The sequence below is a fragment of the Osmerus mordax genome, chromosome 26, assembly GCF_038355195.1.
Source record: "Osmerus mordax isolate fOsmMor3 chromosome 26, fOsmMor3.pri, whole genome shotgun sequence".
NCBI lineage: Eukaryota > Metazoa > Chordata > Actinopteri > Osmeriformes > Osmeridae > Osmerus > Osmerus mordax.
This window is the reverse complement of record NC_090075.1, coordinates 1,821,570-1,847,839: the sequence shown is the minus strand read 5'-3', so window position 1 is coordinate 1,847,839 and position 26,270 is coordinate 1,821,570. Positions and strand designations below refer to the sequence as shown.

General features: G+C 50.0%; 1 protein-coding gene across 1 annotated transcript; it reads left to right on the top strand.

The window, feature by feature from the left end:
- Positions 1 to 512: 512 nt before the first annotated feature.
- Positions 513 to 25,722, top strand: acbd6 (acyl-CoA binding domain containing 6). The gene is made up of 8 exons (XM_067229860.1): positions 513 to 966; positions 1,387 to 1,451; positions 2,484 to 2,580; positions 4,370 to 4,446; positions 7,347 to 7,452; positions 9,614 to 9,703; positions 22,912 to 22,942; positions 24,656 to 25,722. The coding sequence occupies exons 1-8, from the start codon at positions 691 to 693 to the stop codon at positions 24,808 to 24,810; spliced, it is 897 nt and encodes a 298-aa protein (XP_067085961.1). The 5' UTR covers positions 513 to 690; the 3' UTR covers positions 24,811 to 25,722.
- The last annotated feature ends 548 nt before the right edge of the window (positions 25,723 to 26,270 follow it).

Sequence of the window (26,270 nt, the reverse complement as noted above, 5' to 3'; positions counted from 1 at the left end):
CAGTTGGTGCAAGATGAGGTGCCGGGGTTGAACAGGTGGGCTGAGTGAATCAGTTTTTCACTGTGGAGAGGGATCAACACTTTGTAAACACTACCATCTGCTGGAGCTCATGGGAGGCAGAACGTCTCCGTGTCAGTCCACGATAGCCGCGGACGGACACAGAGGTCAAAACCTAATCCACAATTTAAAATGGAACCTTTAACACAATTCATTCTAGTATGTTATTTAAGTTACATTGTGATTAGCAATAACCCAGCTGAAATCACATTTTCTTTTCAGGCAAAGTTAAGCGATAGGTTGAAATGTAAAAGTTTTGTATTTACCCAATAATTACATGGTTTTAAAAAGATACTCTTATTTTCAGAATTGCCTAGCAACAACAGGCAATTCTGTGTTTCGAAACACCCGTTCCGAAAAATAACGGAATAACGGATACAATTTAAAACGTTCTAAGACTGAGAACTGTGTTGTTTGGGACTTGTTCCAGTCGGTGCCTTTAGCAGACTGTACCGCTGACGGACCGCTACTGGAAATCATTCCGACTATCACGGAAAAAGGTTCTTGGCGATAAAGGATTATAGAAATTGCTTTGGATTTTTTTTATTTATGCGTAGGCAGAATAAATCACGGTGAGCTGTACGATACGGTTGTCACTTAGTTCATGTTTTTAGCTAAGTTCACGATACAAAAATGGCATCTCGCTCTCCATCATCGTCCCCGGATTCAGCCACGGGCTCAGGTACCGATCCAGCTCGGCCCGACACCGGAGAACCACTCGGTGGAGGCTCAGACTCAGATTCGGATTTGGGATTAGGGAAATTCGACTGCGGCGCAGTTGATGCGGGGCATCGACTGGAAGGAGAAGAACTGGAGCAAGAGTTCGAATCGGCAGCAGACCGTTTACGAGACCTGGTGCAGACGGCTAGTCGAGACCAGTTACTGTACCTGTACGCCAGATACAAACAGGTGACTACAGTATACGCAGACAGTAGAGAGTGAAACCTTTTCGGTATCGACCAAGTAGAGCTAGCTAACTTGAAAGTTTTACAGAAAGTTGATTTAATGAAAATTGCTAGGCTAGCTATCTTACTAGCTAATGTAAACTGGGTGCATTCCACACGTGATGGAGTGAAGCTGACATCATCTCTGGATGCACACACACTTAGCTAGAGATGATAATGATGGATATCCACTCATTTAGACTATGTTCTCCATTATACACCATCTGTCAATGATACAGGGTGTTAGCCTACATTTCTATTGGGTTGATGAGTGTAAACACTTGGGTAATGTAAAAGTAGGTAACCTTGGTAGGCAAACATTAGGTTTAGGTAAATCGGCCAACATGAGGCTAGAAACTTAAAATGTGTTTTTTTACCTTCACAGGTTAAAATTGGAAAGTGCAACACAGCAAAGCCTGGCTTCTTTGACTTCGAGGGCCAGAGAAAATGGTATGACAGTGATTAGTCACCATCGTTGTTGTATTAAGTCCTGATGTAGCAATACTTAAGAGAATATCAGTTCCTTATAAACTGGAACTGAAATGTTCCTTTAAGGCAGCGATTCTCAACCTGTGGGCCGCAGCCGTGGTACTTACCTTCAAACCTTTAGAAACTTTTTTACTACAGCCATACCAAGAATTGTGTTATCCCCGCCATAAAACAAGCAATAAAATTGTGCATTCTATTATGTATTCACATTGAAATTCAGAAATTGACTTGAGCCCCACAACTGTATGGATTACTTAAAGTGTTGCAAATAACCTAGACCCATGTCAGAATGTCAAAATGCAAAAACAAGAATTTACATTTTGGGACAGGTCAAGTTCAGTTTGGGACGGTTAGCTTTGCACTTCGGGACGGTACTGGGACAGTGAGGGGGAATAAAGTTAGTTGCGAGCCCTGAGCTATGCAAGTGGGCTGCAAAGTGGAAAAGGTCGGGAATGGCTGCTCTAAGGGAAAGTGTGTGTCAGAGTTTAAAGTTCCTAAGATCCAATGGCTGTCCCTAATTGAGTTAATTAATTTACAGACAGATCTCTATGTATTTTGGATCAGATGTTAGTTTATTTCCTCCAGGAGCACAATGACACTTATTCAGGGACTTGTTGCACTTGTTGGTTAGTTGTAACTGATTTAACTACTTGTACTCGCTGTGAATTATATAATTGTTACTTGCTTTCCTCCAGGTACACTCTAGCACTTTAGAGGATCATGTTGTTTAATTGTAGCTTGTTTAACTACATGCTCTTCTGGTTCTTCCCATTGGCACTTATTTGCTTTTCACAATGTAGGCTTCATGTTTTGGCTACCCGCAATGTTTTTGGGGCTATCTCGCTGTTTATGATCATTGACCTATGCACTTTTTTGTAAAAACTCTTTCTTGTAAGTCGCTTTGGATAAAAGCGTCTGCTAAATGAATAAATGTAAATGTTTCATTACTAATTCTGCTGATGTTCTTGTTTTGTGATGTTCCTGATGATGCAGGCAGGCCTGGAAGCAGCTAGGAGACATGGGGTCAGAGGAGGCCATGCAGGAGTACGTCACATGCGTCAACTCATTAGACCCAGAAGGCAGCCACAAGGTAACATACACAAATACACGTTCGTCTTATTCCTGTGATTTTCTACATGACCCCTTTACGGGGGCAGTAACTGCAGTGCCACACTGGAGTGCACTGGCATAGGATGACCAGAAGAGGGCGCTGTTCGACAGTGTATCCAAGCACTGGAGCTGGGGATCTGCAGAGATGCTGTGTGTGTGTGTGTGTGGCCAGTCTTGTCCTTGCCCATAGCCCCCTCTGTGCCCACCTCCATCACAACAACCACCATATCAAGTCGGCAGAAGACTGGGGCAGGAGCATAATGACTGTAGTAGAAAGTCTGTAACTGTAGACATCTGTCTGTTTAGCTCTGTCCTCAACGCTCCCTGCAGGACGTTAACACCTAAACACCCCTTCAGCTGCTGCTGGGGGGGTTGTACGAGGCACCACAGCGGCCCTCTGGTGACCCCACTCCCCATGTCCCCACTCCCCCCTTCATCATCCTCCTGCCCCCCCACTTCAGCCCATCCCATCTCAGCCCATCCCAGCCCATCAGCCTGGCAGGCTCTGACACGTCCCATTCTCTGCTCCCTCTCTCTCCCTCACACTGTCACCTTGCTGGGGGTGGTGTTGGGGTGGGGGGGGTCTATACACTGACTTGCTGACTCCGCCCCGATACCGTAAACAGTAGATGTTACACACACACACACACCCCGTACACTGAAAGGCCTGTTATTGTATTAACGTTAACAAAGCAAGTTGGTGCTATTCTTCCCTCAGGCTCAGTGCCACCCCCCCCCCCCCCCCCCAGTGACCCCTCAGGCCCAGGTCTATTGTCAGACCCATGCTGGTATTACATTACAGTGGGACCGGGGAAAGTGCATCAGCGAATATTCCCCCCCCCCCCCACCCCCTTTAGTTCTTTCAGAATGTGCCTGCTCGGTTGTTTTGGGCTCTCTGTGGCGAACTAACGTCTTTTAGATCCTATTTGTGTGACAGCCTCTGCCCCCCGCGCCAGTGAGCCCCTTCCCCCGGCAGGGGAGTAGGGCCGGGGCAGAGCTGCGGGCAGGCCTGGTCTCCTCAACGCTGCGCTCACAGACACAGACCAACGACAGCAGAGATAAAAAAAAAAATATATATATATATATATTAAAAAGAATCGTGAACACATTTATCAGCGATTTCACAAAGTTACATTCCATTTAATTAAAAAACCAACTCATGAGACTTACTTTTATGATCTAATGCGTAGTTCTGTTATTTGTTTACCAGTCCCACAGACTGAGTGTTGCTCAGCAATCTACAGTCTGTCCCATAATGCACTGTGTGTCCCATAATGCACTGTGTGTCCCATAATGCACTGTGTGTCCCATAATGTACTGTGTATCTGCTGACGGCTGTTGAGATGCCCCCTGTGACCTCCCAGCCTGCAGACATGTGAACGTAAACAACAGGTAGCCTGGTACTGACTGGGAATACGCTGGGCCTCGGTCACCTAGCAACTTCTTTGTTCTCCTTTGTCAAACCCTCTGTGGGTCGCCAGTCAAGTGAGTTAGAACCAGAGAGAGAGAACCAGAGAGAGGGAGTACGCGAGAACAAGAGAGAGAAACGGCTTGTCCAGAGAAATGAGCTTGCAGCTCACCGAAGCTAAAGGTGGGGGTGAAGGGTGGGGTGAGTGGGTGAGTGGAAGGATGGAAGCTCGGGTGGTGGAGGTGAGGGGGTGAGGGTGACACAGCAGGACTGTGTCATTGGAATGCAGTCAGATTTGGTTGTTTAATAGTGTTGTGGTGTTTATTGTGGTTGCTCATGTTTATTTGTTTGTGTATTTCAGGACAGACGTGGTGCAGAGAGGAGGGCAGGATTCGGAGGCCCGGCAGTCAGCTCACTCTATCAGGAGGAAATGATCCGGTAGGCAAACACACACATATACCTGGAAACCATCAGTTCTCTGGCAGGCAGGCTAACAGACAGAAAGACTGACTGACAAGCAGACAGACGGGTAGGAAAGCAGATAGTCAGTCAGGCTCGATCCCAGTTTCGTTGGCAGACAGAGAGACAGTGTAAACTGCAGCAGAGCCTGGAAACCAGGAACAGTCCTGATTTATGTTAATGACATAGCTTCCCTCCCTCTCTCCCTCTCTCCCTTTCTCCCTCCCTCTACTCGCCTTACGGGAACTCTGGCAGAATCGTTCATGCCCAAACCCCCGCCCCCATCAGTGGAAAGTAGAAAAAAGGTTCTATTTTAGATGAAAATGAGATGAGAGAATCCTGCAGGTTTCCCCTCATAACCACTGGAAGTCATTAGTATGCATGGGCAGAGGTGGCCAGAGAACTGCCTGCTTTTAATTGCTTTTTCCAGGAGGGGCTTTTTCGAGGGGGGAGATATGGAGGGTATGGCTAGACTGGCGGGTGGGCAGGCACCGTCTCCCTCGACGATGCCCCTCCTGGCGGAACAGAGGAGTGATGCCCCCTGGGAAACAGGAAGCAGGAAGTCATTAGCAGGAGGCCGCGCCCCCTGAGGCCCAGTCGGGGGTGTATCCTCACGCTGCTCTGCCTGTCACACTGACTGCTCCACTGCCTTCCAATTTACCCCCCTACAGCTCTCTCTCTCTTTCTGAGTCTGCCTTTCTGTCCACCCAAATTCCCTGTCTCTGTGTCTCACTCTTTGTGTCTCTCTCTCTCTCTCTCTCTGTCTCTCTCACTCTGTCTCTCTCTCTCTGTCTCTCTCTCTCTGTCTCTCTCTCTGTCTCTCACTCTGTCTCTCTCTCTGTCTCTCACTCTGTCTCTCTCTCTGTCTCTCTCTCTCTCTGTCTCTGTCTCTCTACCTCATCATCCCTCTCTCCTCTGCTGTTCCGCCCCCCTCCACTCTCTCCCTCCCACTTTCTCTCCTCGTCAGAGTGCCTGCCTACTAATTGCGTTTCCAGTTGCTCTATGTTCTGCTCTGTTTGGAAGGACTGATTAGTGATATCCTTCATTTGAGTTTGCAATGTGCCGTGTGTGTAGAGAAGGCAGTGATGCTTTTTCACAAGTTGAAAAGGTTACTTGCAGACATCAAGGGTATTGCTATCATCTGATTGGCTGATTGGTATTTCCAGACGACGTGATTGGATGTCAGGGACTGGGACCTGGTTTTGTTTAAACTTAGTAGTGGTGTGGTTCAGCTCAGCGATATGTTCCTGATAAGGCCATGTGTGTTTGTCTGTGTGCATGGTTGTGCATGTGAGTGGTGTTTGTGTGAGTGGTGTTTGTGTGTGTGGTGTTTGTGTGTGTGTGATGAATGGGCCAGCCTGCTGCAGGACTGATCAGTAGAGGCCAGATCAGAGCTGGTAGATGAGTTCTCCAGAGCAGTGGACCTCCAGCCTCTCTGATGAATGAGGCCCATATCTGCCATAACACCTACCGTGGGTGTGTGTGTGTGTGTGTGTCCACATGCCGGACACCAGAGGGTAAATGCAGCAAAGCACTACTCCTGGGGAGGAGAGGAGCTGGTGTTTGTGTGGTAGAGGGGCTGTGTTGAAGAGGGAGGGGGGGGGGGGGGGTGTTTGTGGGGTAAACAGGAACAGGGACCCAGCAGGTTCCAGGAATGACAGAGTGGCCTGTGACCTTCCCAGCATGCAATTCGGCCATGCTGTTGTCACGTAATTTGTCAGGCCTCGATTAATTGTGTGTGTGTTTGCCGTTTTCTATGTGTATGTAGCCTTCATGTACGCGTGCGTGTGTGCACGCCTGTGTGTGTGTGTGTACGTGTGTGTGTCCACCGTCCACCCACTTGTGAGGTCCACCCCTCTCCGTCCAGCGCTGGGAGACTGATGAGCTCGGCCATTGATTAGTTGTCGGGGGAGACGGATGGTTGCCACGTGCCAGGGTGTCTCAGGGGTCACAGCCCCGCCCCCTTATGAATAAACATGAGGCATGATTATAATCAGGAATATGCAAACGAAGGTGCTCGTACATATTCAGGCCTCTTCAGATGAGTTATGTACTGCTCATAATGGGATGAGAGATGGAGGGAGGACTAGCGGGCGAGAGAGAGAGAGAAAGGGAGGAGGAAGGAGGGGAGAAGGGATGACGAAGAGGTCTTTGTCTCGGACCAGACAGATCTTTGGGGGTAATCTGCGGTTGCCTTATGAAGCTCTTCCATATATGATGCCTCCTTACCTGTAGTGAGGCTGTTTATGGTGAGAGGCTGGGGCTGGGGCTGGGGCTATGTTACTACAAGTGGAATACAGTAGTACTACGCTGGGCGACCACTGGGGTACGAGGCTGGGGTAATAAGGTACTAGGCCGGGGTACCAGGCTGTTGCTGGGGTGTAGTGCTTGGTCTCTCAGGGGGACAGGGAAGGGACTGGGGGGGTCTCTGGTGAACAATAGACCACTCAGTGCAATTAAACAGCAGTCCTGTGTGCATAGGCACAGAGGGAGGAGTAAAGCCCTAAATGGGATTTAGCCCCAATCCTGCTCCCCCATCCCTCCCTCCCTCTCCTCTCCCTTCCCTCTCTTATTCTCTCCCTTACCCCTTAGCTTTGGTGCCCCTGATACCAGGAGGTGATTAGCGAGGCAGAGATGTAATTGGAGCATTCTGTGTGGGTGTGTGTGTGTGCTGTGCTCGGAGGACTGTGTACAGAGACATGTTATATCAGCATGTTTATATACCTGCTCCACCATCGTATACCTGCACCCCTACACACACACGTTTGCCGCCCCCCCCCCCCCCCCAGACAAAGTTATGGCTGGTGCGGAGGTCATATGTCCTCCATTGCTGTAGAACATATGAATGACACATTCTCCTACCTCTCTCTCTGTGGTAGGGAGGAGGATAAGAACATCTTTGACTACTGCAGGGAGAACAACATGCAGAACGTGAGCACAGCCATCAGCTCCAAGAAGGTGGATGTCAACGCCAAGGACGAGGAGGTGAGACGTCAGTGTGTGTGTGGCTGCATCTGCTCAGCTGTGTGTGTGTGTGTGTCTGTGTGTGCGTATGTGTGTGGCTGCACCTGCTCACCTGTGTGTGTGTGTGTGTGTGTGTGTGCGTGTGTGTATGTGTGTGGCTGCATCTGCTCACCTGTGTGTGTGTGTGGCTGCATCTGCTCACCTGTGTGTGTGTGTGTGTGTGTGTGTGTGTGTGTGTGTGTGTGTGTGGCTGCATCTGCTCACCTGTGTGTGTGTGTGTCCACCACATGCCTTTCCCACACCCTCTCCTCCCCAGGATGTGTGGGAAAGGCTTAAGGCATTAAGGTCATTAGGTGTCTCCCCCGCTTGACCTGACATCTATTCATGTCCTCCTAGCTCCATTCATCACAGGGATGCAGAGGGCTTAGGGCATCCAGAGTGCCGGCCCGTTCCCCTGATGAGGGCCCAGTAGCTGACCCTCTGGCTGGCTCCTCTGCTCCAGATGGTGCTGCTGGAGCCTGCTGGAGGCCGGGCCAGGACCCTGGTGGACCCTGGTGGCCAAGAGCCCCTTTGTGGGGCTGGTCCATGTGTTGTTTGAGGGGGGCACCTGGTGGCTGTCGACCTGCAGTTCAGCGCTCTGACCAGCAGAGGGCAGTAGTGAAGTTCCGCTCCGCTAGGGGTGAGAGGGTGCAGTTTGAGTCCATCTGTCGCTCGGTGCGTGGGAGGGAGGGGGGACGACGACACCAAAAAGACAGGACGTGATTGGGAAATCCCTCTGATGTTTTTAGATGTTTCTTATCAACTATCCAGGAGATCCTCAAGTGTTCTCAAAAGTTCCTTTAGACAGAACGAGAGAGAGGAGAGAGAGGATAGGAGAGAGTAGAGAGAACAAACAGGTGTGATGTCGGACAAATAATCCCCCGTCATCAATTCTCTCTTTAATCTCTCTTCGGGTCACAAAAATCAGGTTCAGTTGTTTCCGGAACCTTCCGGACAGATTTCGAAACTAAGAGTTTTAATAACAGGAGGAAGCTGATCACTGTTTTGTGATGAAAAAGTGACAAATGGCCAACAAGAGGATAACCTAGCAGAGAGAGAGAGAGAGAGAGAGAGAGAGAGAGAGAGAGAGAGAGAGAGAGAGAGAGAGAGAGAGAATGTTTAGCATCCAGCTCTGGCCTGGACCATAAATATCTATTTGAACCTGCAGTCGTGGTGATCAATATGATTTAAGCTATAGAAAAGGGCTCTGGGAGTTTGCTTTACCTAATTGGCTTAACTGAAAAATGAGCTCCTGGGGTTGTTTTAGAATGAGGCTTGGATGCAGGGAAGGAGGTGTGTGTGTGTGTGTGTGTGTGTGTGTGTGTGCGTGCGTGTGTGTAGGCAGCTGATCAAGTGAGCTGCTCCCATGTAGTCCAGAGCTTCCCATCAATCAAGTCTAAATAGTCCACCGGCCGTCTGCAATTTGCCCACACACACAGACCTCCACACACACTCCTCCACACACACACACACTCCTCCACACACAGACCTCCACACAGATACATACACACACACACACATACCTCCACACACACACTCCTACACACAGGCCTCCACACAGATACATACACACACACACACATACCTCCACACACACACACACTCCTACACACAGACCTCCACACAGATACATACACACACACACACATACCTCCACACACACACTCCTACACACAGGCCTCCACACAGATACAGCTAGCGCACACACCCCCCGTCTGGCCAGCGGGCAGCTCAGAGCCCCTCCTGTCAGCGCCTGGCCAGGCCTCGGGTCCAGAAGCTCTGGTTACAGATGGAGAGACGGAGGGAATCTTTTCTTAATGGCCACAACTGAATGGTAGTTAACTCTGAAGATCTGTGGGAGAGAGGGAGATGGATGGATGGTGGAGAGAGGGATGGATGGTGGAGAGAGGGATGGATGGTGGAGAGAGGGATGGATGGTGGAGAGGGATGGATGGTGGAGAGAGGGAGGGATGGATGGATGATGGAGAGAGATGGAGGAATGGCTGGTGGAGAGAGCGATGGAGGGATGGATGGTGGAGAGAGAGATGGAGGGATGGATGGAGGAGAAATTACATTTCAACGCTCACTTTCAGACTTACAGATAGGTCTGCATAACTAATACCTAGTGTGTGTGTGTGTTCAGGGGCGAGCTCTGCTGCATTGGGCCTGTGACAGAGGGCATAAGGACCTAGTGTCTTTGTTACTGCAGAACAGCGCTGATATCAACAGCCAGGTAAGACCCTCTCGCACACACACACTCATATTCTCTCACTATTTATTTTTCTCTCTCTCTCACACACACACACACTACATATCCACGGGCCCCAGGGGCTAGGATATCCAGTCCCCAGGTCCTCTGTTATCCAGTAAAATCCTCCAGGCTTCAGACAGGAACATGGGGATAGCTGCTGTGTCGCCTGGCCTCACCCTGGCCCTGCCCTGCCCTGGCCTCACCCTGGCCCTGCCCTGCCCTGGCCTCACCCTGGCCTCACCCTGCCCCTGCCCTGGCCTCACCCTGCCCTGGCCCTCACCCTGGAGGGACGCAGAGAAGGAGGGCTGGAGGGATAGAAAGGAAGGGATGAGAGGATGGAGGGATATTGTGTATAGAGGGATGAGGGATGGAGGGATAGAGGTGAGGAAAGATTGAGGGGCGGAGGAGTGGAAAAGGGAGGGATGAAAGGATGAAGTGTTTAGAGGAGGCTTTAGTCCTAAGCTGGCTCAGCCACGCATCGGTAAATGAGTACAGTGACACACACACACACACACGCTTTACTGCCTTCACAGTAAGACCAATCAATGTGAAGTCATCAGGCAAATTGTTTACATTATACAACCCATATCATGGCAAAGTTACATTTGCAAATGACTTTCTCTCATTTTGTGGTGCCAGGGGGGCCTTTGTCTTTCGTGTGTGTGTGTGTGTGTCTGTGTGTGTTCATGACCGGACCAGCTGACACACACTGAGACAGAGCAATGACACAGGGTCTTGGAAAGTTTGTCCTTCAAAAGAAATAAACAGTGACACATTTTTTATGGACAAGATATCCAGATTTTTCTGGCCTCCAAATGTCAAATACGTACTTACATATGTAAGATTTTTGAATTGTTTTATTATTATTATTAATCTGAATTTTTTGAACAACCGTAAAGATAATACCGCTACATGCTGTGTCACTTCCTGGACTGTTGTAAGGGTGAAGCTTGATTGTAGAGGAGTGCTGGAGTGGAGACTGAATACCCACACAGTTTCTCAAAGACCTGGGTGGATGTGAGGAGCTGTTGTGGAGGTGGTTCAGAACCCTGCTCTCAGGAAGAGGACCTTGTCCGGGACCCTTTGCTATGGCCCTCGAACCACAAGCTTATCCCCTTGGTCTAATGGGAGAAGGTTGGTTGGAAACAGGTTCTTGAACAGGTGTGGTTGTAGGAAGGACTAGGGAACACAGACTTAGTTCTAGTTTTTGTGGAGGTGAGATGCTAGGAGGAGATGAGGAGAACAGGATTGTGTTGATACTATTCTACTCTGTCCTGGTTTGAGGCTGGGGGGTGAAGGAGTCGTCCTCTGGTTATTCAACATCCCAATAATAATCTGCCTTGACCTCTGCCAACTGCCAACCGACCGTTAAATAAAGATCAAAACGATTTATGTTTAATTTGTTGATTAAAAAAGAGTGCGGGGAGTAAAAAAAAAAAAACCTACAACAAAGTATTATTCCAGGGCAGCGGGGTCAAAAAATCGTTTGAATTAATCAACTGATTGTTCTGGTGAGTGTTCCCAAACGGTCTAACCTGCATTAGGGTGCGTTTGATTTTAATCCTGGATCAGCGAGGGGGGGCTGGGGGGGACTACAATAGGTACCTCTGTCTACCCGTGAACACCCTGATCAACTACACACCACCTGTCAACTGGAGTTCATCCGGCTGCAGACGGGCTGTGGTGCGTGTGGGGTCAGGTTCCCGCTAACGCTAAAAGTTGAAAAACTCCAGAGATTCGCTTTGTATTTACACGTTTTATGTAGACACAAAGTAGAGATCAATCCGCTCTTGAAGAAGGATTTCATCGGATTTCTGTGTTGCGTGCGTTGGACTGGTTTAGTCAGTAGCTTACCCCTTTATACTTTGTGTTAACCATCAGTCCACCATGCGTATAAGGATAGCTGGAGCTTGATAGATACTGTCTACATAGTTCTGTAACATCATGTGTGATAAGCTCATTTGTATTAACGTCACACGTTTTCATAGTTGCAGAAATACCCCCATTTTTACCAAGGTGTGAACTACTGAATAACTGTATTTTTTAAATCATTTGCACAGTGGATTGATGGGGACAAATGAAGAGTTTGTGATAATGCATCTCATGAACAAGGCCTGTAGCTTGGCTTTGAGCACCAGGCAGGGTGTCTTACAGGCTTCTGGAACAGTCCATTATTTGAGAAGAACCGGACATTGTGATAGTCCCTCAGATATCTGAATATTCCATTCTTTTAAATCTAGTATGTAATGGACTTACCCCTTCCTTTCCCTTCGCATAGTCTCTTAAAACATTCCTAGTTTGAGACAGCTGCCTTTTGTGTCTGAAGACAGAGATAGCCTTACCTGCTGTGTCTCACCTGGCTAACACGACTTCTCAGAAGCTTGTGTCCAGACGCTGTAATCCTCATTTACACACTCTTCCCTGTCTCAACCACCCAGCTCCTGTCTCTGACCTTTAGGAAGATAAGTGTCCGAGCTAACAAGCAGGGGTGGGTCTGGGGTCGGGGGAAGGATTTACAGGTAACAACAACAAACAATACTATTACTAACTCCAGACTTAACCCCTCATTATGTCTGTGTGTGGTGGGAGCTGACAAACAGGAAGCAGCAGGTGAGGTCGTCCAGGGGTCACTGTGGAAGGGAACCAGGGTTAGGAGGATGGGAGGAGAGGGGGAGGGAGTAGAGGGGGAGGGAGAACCATGGATGGGAGAACCATGGATGGGAGGAGAGGGGGAGGGAGGAGAGAGAACCATGGATGGGAGGAGAGGGGGAGAGAGAACCATGGATGGGAGGAGAGGGGGAGGGAGGAGAGAGAACCATGGATGGGAGGAGAGGGGGAGGGAGGAGAGAGAACCATGGATGGGAGGAGAGGGGGAGAGAGAACCATGGATGGGAGGAGAGGGGGAGGGAGGAGAGAGAACCATGGATGGGAGGAGAGGGGGAGAGAGAACCATGGATGGGAGGAGAGGGGGAGAGAGAACCATGGATGGGAGGAGAGGGGGAGGGAGGAGAGAGAACCATGGATGGGAGGAGAGGGGGAGGGAGGAGAGAGAACCATGGATGGGAGGAGAGGGGGAGAGAGAACCATGGATGGGAGGAGAGGGGGAGGGAGGAGAGAGAACCATGGATGGGAGGAGAGGGGGAGAGAGAACCATGGATGGGAGGAGAGGGGGAGGGAGGAGAAGGGGAGAGAGAACCATGGATGGGAGGAGAGGTGGAGGGGGAGAGGTGGTGGACTCCTGGAAGTGAATTGGATTGAAATACAATTGATATTGGCAGGTAGTGAGTTGTGTTTGTAAGTAGAGATGTGTGTGTTCCACCCAGAGGCCAACAGCGGGCGCTTCTACTTGTGCTTCTGTTTCTCTCTCCTCTGTTTCTCTTTGCCTCTCTTTTTCCTTCTCTCTCTCTTCTATCTCTCTCTCTGTCTCTCTCTCTCCTATGTCTCTCTCCCCCTCCTCTCTCTCCTCTCTTTACTGTGTATTAAAACAACATGATCCATGAGGCCCACTGGGCGGCTCCCAGCACCGCTAACTCTAATTAATTCACTGGCCTGTGTGTGTGTGTGTGTGTGTGTGTCGGCATGCATAGTTGTGTATGTTCATTGTGTGTGTGCATTGCATGCAAGCGTGTGTGTGTGTGTGTGTGTGTGTCCGCAGCGTGCCAAGCACTCGCCTGCCTCACAGTCTATCAGATAGAAATTCATAACTTAATTGAGGTCAGAGCCTGGGGCCGGGAGAACAAAAGTCTCCAGCGAAGACCTGCTGGATCAATACTCATAAATATCTGGCCTGGCCGGCCGTACAGGGCTAAAGGCTAGGGGCTAGCAGAGGCTAGGGGCTAGCAGAGGCTAGGGGCTAGTGGGTTTGGGCTAGCAGAGTCTGGGGGCTAGTGGGTTTGGGCTAGCAGAGTCTGGGGGCTAGTGGGGTTTGGGATCGCAGAGTCTGGGGGCTAGTGGGTTTGGGCTAGCAGAGTCTGGGGGCTAGTGGGTTTGGGATCGCAGAGTCTGGGGGCTAGTGGGTTTGGGCTAGCAGTCTGGGGGCCAGTGGGTTTGGGCTAGCAGAGGTAGGTTTCTCCATACAAACCTGGTTCCTTCCAGAGGAGCGCAGGCCCTCTGTCACCCTGCACATCTAACTTTGCTGAGCTGCAGGTTCTGCTGCTGGGATATACGGGCCGTGTTGTCATACGTGCTGGAGTCTCCAGGTAGCTGTAGAGGTGACCTCGCTCCTTTTGATTTGGTATTGACGGCTAACTGACAGGTCACTGTGACCCAACGGCTGGTGTGTGTGCTGGAATGTGTGTGTGTTTGTGTGTGTGTGTGTGTGTGTGTGGGAATGTAGCTGTGTGTGTGTGTGTGTGTGTGTGTGTGTGTGTGTGTGTGTGTGTGTGTACATGCACGTAGGTTTCTGGTGTGCTTATGTGCATGCTTTGATTTGTGGTGCCATAACCTTTCAGAATATAAACACATTGATTTTGATATTGATGTGCGGAGCGAAAAAAGCAACAGCCTTTAGCTAAGTGCTTAAGTGCCCTTATATGTTTATGTTCAATGAAGGAGGGGGTGTGGCCTGGGTCAAGAGCTGTGTGTGTTGGTCCAATGAGAGCCAGCCCGGTCTAACACCTAGCTATGGTCAGGTTCGCCATGTAACCTTGGTAACACTAATTACCCAGTAGCTGTTTGGTGCAATACACACCCTGGGATCAATAAAGTTGACTTGACTCTACTGTACTCGACTCTGTCCTACTCTACAGCTGATGAGTCCTTGCTGTATGCATCGTACTTAGCATCCATTTCCCTCCAAACCCGGTTTGTTAGCCAGTTTTTGCGTATCATATTGTATATTTTATGTTAATTATATCTCATGTTAAACAACTTCTTGATAGTTTAACGCAGTGGTTCCCAACCCTGGTCCTCAGTGCACCCTGCATGTTCTACCCATCCTGCATGTTTTAGATGTTTCCCTGCTCCAACACACCTGATACAAATGAATGGTTCGTTATCCAGCTCTGCAGAAGCCTGCTTATGACCATTCATTTAAATCAGGTGTGTTGGACTTCAAACTATCAAGAGGAGACCCTTCAAATGGAAGATTAACAAGTTCATAAACTGTAACAGCTGGTGATGCTAGTCTGTGGAACCAGGTAGTTGAAGTGGGTACTATTGAGACTCTCCTTTCCTCTCTCCCCCCTCCCTCCCTCTCTCTCTCCCCCCTCCCTCTCCCCCTCCCCTCCCTCCCTCTTCCCCCTCCCTCCCTCTTCCCCTCCCTCCCTCTCTCTCCCTCCCGCCCTCTCTCCCCCCCTCCCTCTCCCCTCTCCTCCCTCTCTCTCTCTCCCCCCCACCCTCTCTCCCCCCCTCCCTCTCCCCCTCCCTCTCCCTGCTGGTCGTGTTCCTATGTCTCCAGCTGGGTCCTTCCTCAGAGGCTTGGCTGTGCGGCAGCCATGTTGTCAGCCAGCCCTTTTAGCTCCGCCCTTTCAGCTCCGCCCTCCCTCGTCCACCTTCAGTCCTCTTGTGTGTGTTCGCCAAGGCGGTGTCAACAGCACCACTGATTAAACCCATAACACACACACACTTAAAAGCGTACACACACACACACTCAACATCACCAGCCCACGTACACATGTGCCGGGTACACACACAGACCCACAAACACTGACACGGGGCCAACCGTGGCTGATTGAAATTCTATGGCGAGGGCATTATTACACACTGGTGCCCTCCCCTTTCCCAGCACCAGCGCCTGTAACAAATGGATCAGTCAACCCCAGTCATAACAAATATCCAGTAGAATTTGTCATAACGCATTCTGTGTGTGTGTGTGTGTGTGTGTGTGTGTGTGTGTGTGTGTGTGTGTGTGTGTGTGTGTGTGTGTGTGTGTGTGTGTGTGTGTGTGTGTGTGTGTGTGTGTGTGTGGTGTGTGTGTGTGTGTGTGTGTGTGTGTGTGTGTGTGTGTGTGTGTGTGTGTGTGTGTGTGTGTGTGTGGTGTGTGTGTGTGTGTGTGTGTGTGTGTGGCGGGATGGGGGTACAGGAGGGAGGGGGGGGGCAGAAAGGGGGAATGGAGGGTTTCAGAGAAATAGGAGGAGAGAAGGGGGAGGAGAAATGGAGACATTGTGTTTCTCTTCTGCATGACGATGTCAGTGCTTGTATGTGTGTGTTTGTGTGTGTTGCATTCTTACTTAAAGGCCCTGTAATCGCCTTGTTTGTTTAGAAAGAGACGAGGTCTGTGGAGAATCGCGCTGACAGCTTCAAAAATGTTTGAGCCTATGGAGACCCAGAGACGTCCCAACAGCAGCATCAACTACCACACACACACACTCTCTCTCTTTCACACACACTCTCTCAAACACACACACACTCTTTCTTACACACACACACAATAAGAAATTAAACCTGCAATACACGAGCCCTGACATTTATACCTGTTAGCAAGGATCACTCTGATCATGTCTGGAAGAAATTATAACTCCTGCGTTGATTTTACAGGCCTCAATAGAACAGAGCCGTAGCGGAGATAAAGATTTATAGCCCAGGCAGAAACCCCTCCTCGTTATAGCTGTCCTGCTCCCATCTCCCTCCTACGCTCTGCTATGATTGGTCCACTCCCGTGTCCATTTCCTGTGTATATATTTATTTGTAACTGTTCCCATAAATTGTGCGAGATGCATTAAAGCTGTCCTCGCTTGTTTTTAGACGGAGGTAGAGAGCGAGGGATGGATGGGTGAAATGAGAGAGAGAGAGACAGAGAGAGACAGAGAGAGACAGAGAGAGACAGAGAGAGAGAGAGACAGAGAGAGAGACAGAGAGACAGAGGGTGGGGAAGAGAGAGAGAGAGAGAGAGAGAGACAGAGGGTGGGGGAAGAGAGAGAGAGACAGAGAGATCCTATCCTCAAGGGCTCCGCCAGGGATTTTGGGCCCCATGACAAATACATCTAATTGGGCCCCCTCTGCGCAGCTGTTGTCACCACACCTCCAGGACCCAACTGCCCCATCAAAAGCTTTACATAACTCTGATTAAAGAGTTGCTTCTTGTAGTTCAATACTAGTACTAGCACAATATTTACTGCTGGTGATTTGTACATGCAAGTCTGCATACAGTATGCAGTTCACTACTAAGATTAAAAGCCACCATAAAAAAAATCCTTAAGGCAAACTTTACAGTCTCAATGTATTTATATTGTAAAATTAAGAGATAAAATTCTCTTAACATTAATTAAAGATTTAAAAAAAAAATCGAGGCATCTACTGACTGCAACTGACTGTCACTGATAAGTGTGCTAAGGCAGGACCAAACCATTTCATGCAGATACAGGGGAGTGGTCGGTCATATGGATGTTTACTTTTAGATCAATGGGGGGTATTTAACTTTTATTGCCAAAAACAAAGATCATTCATATTATTATTATATTTGAAATATATATATATACTCAATGATGATGGTTTATATAATATATATTATAATTTTATATTAGGTTTTACCTATTTTTTGGAATTGTCCTAACTTTTCCCCCCTATACGGCGGCCCTGCCTATCCTATCCCATCTCCCCCTCCATCTCACCCTCTCTCCCAAATGCCTTTGCCTCCCTCCCTCTCTCTCTCCCCTGCCTGACCGCCCATTGATTTTCATATTACACTCTCTATGTATTTATTTATTTTATATATTTCTTTTTAAACATCATTGATGATCCGTGGGACTTGGGGCCCACAAATGTTAATTCTCTGCACTCTCCCCCTCTCTTTGGAACTCTTAATGGATTCTAAGGTGTCCCTTGGGAGTAAGCAAGAAGGAAAGGGAGGGAGCGAGGGATGGAAAGCCAGGAAAGAGAGAAATGATTAAATGTTTGGGTGGGTGGGTGATGGTGTGTTCAGCAGTGTGTGACACAGAGGTGTTTATCTCTGCTGGGTTTGTGTTGGGGAATAACCCCACGACTGGGTGCTTTTGTAGTCCAGAAGGTAACCCACCCTGGTATTTGTAGTTCTCGATAAATGGGGGTGGGGTCAGAGTGGGTGGGGGCGGGGTCAGAGTGGGTGGGGGCGGGGGTCAGAGTGGGTGGGGGCAGGGTCAGTGGTTGTGGGGGCGGGGTCAGAGTGGGGCAGGGTCAGAGTGGGTGGGGGCGGGGGCGGGGTCAGAGTGGGGGCAGGGTCAGAGTGGGCTGGGGGCGGGGTCAGAGTGGGGTGGGGGCGGGGTCAGACAGCTGAAGGACACAAGGGAGGGTAAATGCTGCCTAATTCCTCCTGGGGTAGTGGAGCTCACATGCACTAGTGGCAAGGTTAACAATGGAGGACCCAACACACACACACTGACACACACACACACTCACACACACACTCTGAGTGGCAAGGTTAGCACAGCTGGCTCAGAGAGTTGCCCAAGATTCAATTAGGGCTGCCCCACGCCTGCTGATCCTTTTAACACTGGCAACCCCACACACACACACACACACTGTCCACGACACTCTGTCATATACACACAGACAACCACATGCACACACAGACTCCTACAAATAAATGACTGGATGCACACAAACTCAGGTAAGATTCAGACTCTCTTTTTTTTTTCAGAAGTCTGATTAATGGCACCTGCTCATCATAATGTTATCTGCATATGAATGGAGGTAGTCTGCTATTGATTCTCCTCTGCCTGGTCCACCACACAGACCCTGGAGACTGAGCTGCATCCCTCTGTCCTCTCCTCCTCCTCTTCTCTCCCTGTCATCCCCCTCTCTCCCCTCATTCCCCTCTTTTTCCCCCAGTCGTGTCCTCTCTTTCCCTTCCTCGTAGTCTGCTCTCTTCTCTCTCTCTCTCTATTCTCTCTCTTCCCTCTGTCTCTATTCTCTCTCTCTCTTCCCTCTGTCTATTCTCTCTCTTCCCTCTGTCTCTTTTCTCTCTCTCCTCTCTGTCTCTTCTCTTTTCTCTCTCTCTTCTCTGTCTCTTCTCGTTCTCCTCTCTGTCTCTCTCTTCCCTCTCTCTCTTCCCTCTCTCTATCTCTCTCTCCCTCCCTGCTCTGAGCCAGTGTCATTATAACCGCCAGCCCTGGCTTCATGCATCGATCATAAATCTTAATTGCTTGACCATTTCTCCTACTTGTTTAATGTGACTGTCGGGTAAAGGGGATGGAGAGAAGGAGGGAGGGAGAGAGGGAGATGAGGTGGGGACAGAGAGATGAAGGGAACAGAGAGAAAGAGGGGGGACTAGAAGAGACTAATGCCAAGATAAGGAATGCAAAACAAAGTGAGAAAAGGATGAGGGAGAGACAGAAACAGAGAGAAGTCATTGCTGTTGGTCGAGAGTCCTGTTTACTCTCCACTGAATTCAAATCCCCCTCAAGCTTACATCACACCTACCATATGCCACTGTTCTGCTAGCCCAGATCTAGATCAAGCCCAGCCTTGATCACCACAACCCGGCCCAGCCCATCCTAGCCCAGCCCATCCTAGCCCAGCCCATCCTAGCCCAGCCCATCCTAGCCCAGCCCATCCTAGTCCAGCCCATTCTAGCCCATCCTAGCCCTGTCCATCCTAGCCCAGCCCATCCTAGCCCATCCTAGCCTAGCCCAGCCCATCCTAGTCCAGCCTAGCCCAGCCCATCCTAGCCCAGCCCATCCTAGTCCAGCCCAGCCCAGCCCATCCTAGTCCAGCCCATCCTAGCCCAGCCCATCCTAGTCCAGCCCATCCCAGCCCATTCTAGCCCATCCTAGCCCTGTCCATCCTAGCCCAGCCCATCCTAGCCCATCCTAGCCCAGCCCATCCTAGCCCTCCCCCTCCCAGCCCGTCTGTCTGTCTCATATGCTTCTGCTGCTCGTACAGATGGTACTGGATTTGGCAGAGCTTTTCTCGACCAAGAATCTGAGTGTGTCTGTGTGGCTTGTACACACACACACTCATAAACAGAAAGACACCGCCTCACACACAAAAACAACAAGACCCCCCCACACACACACACACATACACTCAAAAACAAGAAAGACTCAAACACACAAACACATGAGCTTCTCGGTTTAATCTGCTTAGATCTTAGTGACTTTGACTGCTGCACACACATCTACATGAATAGACTGCAGCACTCACACACACTCACACAAAACATTTTTGGTAAGGAGCCACAGAAATCCCACTCCATTAATCCTTCAGTCTCCTCTTCTGTGATTGGTTAAGAGGAACGGCGTGGCGGGCTAAGTTAACTTTGTTGGACTCCTACTATTCTAACAGACCAATCACAGAAGAGACCAATCCATTTCTGCACCAGTCCATTCAGTCTCTGTCTCTCTGGATACAGTAGGCCTATTTCATTATCCACCTCTTCATCAATTTCGCTTTCTCTCTTCCTTTCTCTCTGTCCCTGTATCTCCTTCCCTCCTCCCCCTCCTCCTCCTCCCTCTCCTCCATTGTGTGGGACTCTGTTTTATTGCTGGATCCACCCAGGCATTTCTGCAGTGCAAGGGGAACTTTGGTGACATTTCAAAGAGGAGTGTGTTTTCCTCTCATCGTGTCTGGCTGTGATGGGACGACACCAAGGAAGCATCTCTCTCTCTCTCTCTCTCTCACTCTACTCTCCCTCTCTGTCTCTCTCTCTCTCCCCCCATAGCAAATGGGAGACAATCCAATTTGCCTCCCTTCCTCCTGCCCCCCCCCCCCCCCCCCTGGCTGAGGCATTAGTGAATGCTGAGAGGATGGGGCATTGACCCCCCCCCCCCACACACACACACACACGCACCCTTGTTTTTTTTGTTTTTTTACTGTAGCTACAGAAACTAAGGGATATAGCGGTTGCCATGCACACTTCACCAAGTGCTGTAGACTCTTCTGTGCATGCGAGAATCCTTTATCCTTATCCTTTTCTCTGTGTGTGTGTGTGTGTGTGTGTGTGTGTGTGTGTGTGTGTGTGTGTGTGTGTGTGTGTGTGTGTGTGTGTGTGTGTGTGTGTGTGTGTGTGTGTGTGTGTGTGTGTGTGTGTGTGTGTGTGTGTGTGTGTGTGTGTGTGTGTGTGTGTGTGTGTGTGTGTGTGTGTGTGTGTGTGTGTGTGTGTGTGTGTGTGTGTGTGTGTGTGTGTGTGTGTGTGTGTGTGTTCCGTACAGGACTGAGGCCAGATTAGTGTGAGCAGATTACACTCTAAACCCCCTCACACTTTAATTATGACTGTATGCATCCTGGTCTACCTCTCTCTGTTTCTCCCTCTCTCTGTCTCTCCCTCTCTGTGTCTCTCTCTCTCTCTCTCTGTTTCTCTCTCACTCTGTCTCTCTCTCGGTCACTCTGTCTCTGTCTGTCTGTCTCTCTCTTTCCCTGGTTTGTTGTAAACATCTGCCACTCATATAATGACTCAACACCAGCAGTTGGGTGCATGCCATCTCTTCAGTTGGTGATGGTCTCTGTATAATTGATCGGACTCAAGTGTTAAAGACTATTTGTTCAAATAAAATATATATAAAAACATTTTTGGGGTGGGGGGGGTGTATATATATTTTCGCTTGACCAAATCCTTACTTTTCATCCTGACTTTCTAAGCAGCTCCATCGATGACACAACAGTTACCAAAGCGACAGACTACCTCTGTTCCTTCCTGTGTACAGATACCGACTGAGCATGAGGTCATTTAGCATCCTAACCCCTGCAGAGGGAATAGAACTCTCTAATCCAATCATCTGAAGTCTCTAAAGGGATCCCTCAAACCAGACAATAGAATAGGATGACACTCTGGGATCGTTTAGTCAGCCCTAGTTAGTGAGGATGGAGAGTCTGGGATCGTTTAGCCAGAACTGGTTAGTAAGCACGCACACGAAAGCACCAAAACTCAGGACCACAGGTTCTTAATCTATCTAATCATCATTAGATCAGAGATTCATTAAAAGACATTAAAATACTTGATTCAAACAGGATTCACACACACTTACGCTCCAGCCCATCAAATACACAATTCCTGACCCCCAGCCTTGACTATCATCTCCCTGTCTCTCTCTCCTCTCTCCCTCACACACACACTTACGCTCCAGCCCATCAAATACACAATTCCTGACCCCCAGCCTTGACTATCATCTCTCTCTCCTCTCTCCCTCACACACACACTTCCCCAACGCCTCTTCGGTCTCCACCCCATAGATATATATAAATGGTAGATGTCTCGTCCGCGTTGCTGGACAACAGTCGAACGTCCGCACATGGCGGCCATCTTGCTACAGTCAACTCGCTCACCCATAACAGTGTTGATGCTACATGTACTTTTTTAATGACCATAACTCGTCGTTATGCCACTGCTTACTTAAAAACAACATAATATAATTATGTTTTTTTATATATATAGAATAGAATTATGCAGTGGCATAACGACATCTCTGACGTTGATAACAAACCAAACTGATTTTTGAGCACGTTATGGTCATTTAAAAAGTACATGTAGCACCAACACAATGTTATGGGTGAGCGAGTTGACTGTAGCAAGATGGCCGCCATGTGCGGACGTTCTAGACTCCGCCGTAAGACATCTAGTCTTCATATATATCTATGGTCTCCACCCTGCCGCCGGGCTCTTTGTTCCTGACTCGGCTGTGTGTCCAGCCTCACAGCCACCGTGGCTAACGCGTTTAGCACGGCCCAGACCTCCAGGACGAGCCAAAGAGACACCCAGGCTTAGCCCGTCCCACGGCCCAGACACGGGCTCCCTCTCCCAGCCTGTTGAGCACGGAGGGCTGCCTGACCTCCCGGCCACAGTGTGTTAACCCAGGCCAGTGGGGATTGGTGTGTGTGTGTCTATATGTCTATATGCATGTGTGTGTATGTGTGTGTGTGTGTCCTGAGGTGACTCCTGGATCAGGCGTTTGGTTCCAGTGCCTCGACCCTGCTCCAGGTTTAAAAGGTTTAATTGCCCGTTCGCCTGTCTGATCAATATGTAATCTGCTCCAATAATCCCCCCGGATACGACAGAATCACCCACTGTTTACGAGCCCCACTTCACTTTGTTTCTACTTCCTGTGTTTGTGTGTGTGTGTGTACATGGAAGCCCCAGGTAACAAGTGGGCCCGTCACCTTAGACAGCTGTGGACTGATATCAATATTTAATATCATGTGTCGTGTTCCTTGTGTTACTTTGTGCAGTTCTTCTAGGAAATATTTTGGATCACTTTTCTCACACTCTCTACCCTTCTGTCACTGTCTCTCTCTCTCTCTCTGTCCCTCTCTCTCTCTCCATCTATCCTCTCTCTCTCCAGGATGATGAGGGACAGACAGCGCTACACTATGGTAAGAACCACTCCCAAGCTCAACTCTTACATAGGATTTGGGAATGGTGCGTGCGTGTGTTTCCTCATCTCTCTCTCCTCTGCTGTTACGGTTCCAGGTGCATTTCATCCATCAGAGTCTCTTTCATCTTACTCCGTTTCCATCTCTGTGTGAGTGTATGTGTGTGTGTGTGTGTGTGTGTGAAGGAGGCATGTATGAAAGGTCTGTCTTTCTGTCTCCATCTGTGTACGTGCGTGCGTATGTCGAACGTACGTCTGTCTGTCTGCAAGTGTGTGTGGGTGTAGAAGGGGGGGTGATAATCATCAGGTCTCCCTGAGGAAATCAACAGTGCTCCATGCCCCCCCCCCCCCCCCCATGGGGCGGTCTCTGTGTCCTCTGGACCCTTGGTGTGTGTGTGTCCCATCTGTCTCCTAGTTGGTTATTGAAAGGGTGGGCATGCTTAGACCACCATGCATTGCCACCTGGGGAACAACATACAAACACACACACACCACACTCCAACACATGCAGTGTTATGCATACAGAACACACCACACCGCACCACAGACACCAAGCCAGATGACTCAACAACATTAAAAGATAGAAACAACCGACGGAGACAAATAGCAGAATGAACTCTTCACATCCGGCCCAGTGATAATGGAGGGTTTACTGCTTCCAGTGGGTGCCTGGTGATTAATGGAGGGTTTACTGCTCACCATAAATTGTCCTCCTCCACTACAGCTCCCCCGAGGATGAGGAGTTTTACTGCCTCAGGCACACACACACACACACACACACGCACACACACACGCACACACACACGCACATAGACACACTTTCTCTCACACACACACACTCAAAAAAAAACAGACACACATAAACACACTCGCTCACACACACATACTCACACCCATTGTTAAATACAACAGCATTTAGAGGAAGAGTGTAGAGAGAAACTCAGAAGCCAGGGCTTCTCCTGTCCTACAAAGAGCAGGCGAGCCAGCACACACACACACACACACTATCTCTCTATCACACACTCTCTCACACACACACCCACTCACAAATATACACACAAACACACCCACACACACCCACAGAGCCGGGGCCGGTCTGGAGGTTAAAAGGCGGGGCTGTCTATCAGGACGTGCTGCTGACATCAGCTGTGGAGGTGGAGAGGGGAGGGTGCTCTTTAAGAGGAGCAGAGCGATTGACACTGGCGTTGGAAAGCACTCAGTGCGCTGGGGGGAGGAAGGGGGGGGGGGGGGGACGGGGGGGGGGGGAGAGGAGCAGCAGCAAACGCCGGGGACACTCGCTAACCGGGTTAAGAAAATGCAAGCTCTCCTCCTCCCTCCCCCTCCTGTCTCCATATCTGAACCCAGCCGAAGAAAGGTGCTCTCTTAGTGGGACACAAATTGCATGCGGGGCAGTACGGGTGCGTGTGACCACCGAGGTGGGGGGGGGGGGAGTGGGGAGGGGGGGAAGGAGAGAGGCCAGTGTCACGGCCAATGAGCTTTTCATTGTCTCCTACTGGACTCAAAGAGAGAACTTAGACACTTAACACCAGTGAGGGTGATTAGGTGTGACTTCCTCTCTTAGAGACTGGCTATGGAGGGAAATAGGAATTATATGTTTATTGTTTCTGCAGTTTGAAGATAATGCAAGCTTTTCTGTTTTTCTCCCTTTTTTCTGTTTTTTTGTTCTCTCTATCTCTCCATCTCTCTCTCCCAGCGTCAGCATGTGAGTTTTCTGAGGTGGTGGAGCTGCTCTTGCAGGCTGGGGCAGACCCCTCCATCAGAGACCAGGAGGGCTCCCTCCCCGAGGAGGTGACCCAGTCTGGAGCCATCTCCTCACTGCTGCGCCAGTACACCGCCCCCAAGGGCTAGCAGGCCCCGTCACAACAGCCCCACCACCCCCACCCCTCCCTCCGTTCCCCCTCCACCCCAGCCTGGACACCACCCTTCAGCCCCAGCCTGGACACCACCCTTCAGCCCCAGCCTGGACACCACCCTTCAGCCCCAGCCTGGACACCACCCCCCAGCCTGGACACCACCCCCCAGCCTGGACACCACCCCCCAGCCTGGACACCACCCCCCAGCCTGGACACCACCCTTCAGCCTGGACACCACCCCCCAGCCTGGACACCACCCCCCAGCCTGGACACCACCCTTCAGCCCCAGCCTGGACACCACCCTTCAGCCCCAGCCTGGACACCACCCTTCAGCCCCAGCCTGGACACCGCCCCCCAGCCTGGACACCACCCCCCAGCCTGGACACCACCCTTCAGCCCCAGCCTGGACACCACCCTCCAGCCTGGACACCACCCTTCAGCCTGGACACCACCCCCCAGCCTGGACACCACCCTTCAGCCCCAGCCTGGACACCACCCCCCAGCCTGGACACCACCCCCCAGCCCCAGCCTGGACACCACCCTTCAGCCCCAGCCTGGACACCACCCCCCAGCCCCAGCCTGGACACCACCCTTCAGCCCCAGCCTGGACTCCACCCCCATACCAGTCCAAACAGTCTGCAGACCTGGGCCAAAAAAAGTGTATAGTTTCATTTAAACACTAAACTCACAAGGTGCACTTGATTTAAACGCATGTGGTCCCGGGAAACACGTGTGGTCGCCCTCTAAACAAAATCAAGCGTACCTCTTTTTTTTCCTATAGCCGTTGAACGCTGTTTTTGATCCAGGTCGGCCAACCAACCAACCATGTCCTGACTGTCACCCAGTGCTACAGTGTCTCTTGTGGTACATTCAAAGGAATGCATTTATCATTGCTATTAAAGAGTTCAACCAAAATATAAACTTGGATTCTCTTTTATTTCTAGAACTTCCTCAGCTCTTAGCTGCAGCGTTTAGAAACGGCCAACGTGTAAATAAATAAATATATGAGGGCGTCCACCTTGGTCCAAGCTTTTGTTATCCGATGTACAGTACCTCTGTATATCAAGAACATGATCACTTTCTTACTTGTAAGAGATTAAAACAGGCTCCAGAAATATTTGTTGTCAAACTGGCACATCTAACACCAGGTCACTCCTGTTATTAGTAGCCCCACATTCCCCATCATCATCATCAGGCCTCTTCATAGTGGTAGGGGCCCCTCCTGTACGCACTGTTCCCCTGCCCCCCCAGCCCCCCTCACATCTCCCTGGACCTCCTCCAGATAGCCACCACATAAGCTCCCTCCCAAATCAGCTTTACCCCTCCTGAAGCTTTCCTGAGTCACCCTCCCTCCAGCCCCCCCAACTCCCTCCCTCTCTCTCTATCCCACCCAGACTCCCCCCCCCCCCCCCTCCAGACTAGCAGAGGATGAGAACCAACTAAATCTGGATCCCA

What these genes read in the sequence shown, in the direction of transcription:
- acbd6 (XM_067229860.1), top strand. Translation starts at nt 691, where the DNA reads ATGGCATCTCGCTCTCCATCATCGTCCCCGGATTCAGCCACGGGCTCA. An exon ending in ACCCAGAAGGCAGCCACAAG is followed by an intron (nt 2,581 to 4,369) that starts GTAACATACACA and finishes TGTGTATTTCAG; the next exon opens with GACAGACGTGGTGCAGAGAG. An exon ending in TATCAGGAGGAAATGATCCG is followed by an intron (nt 4,447 to 7,346) that starts GTAGGCAAACAC and finishes TCTCTGTGGTAG; the next exon opens with GGAGGAGGATAAGAACATCT.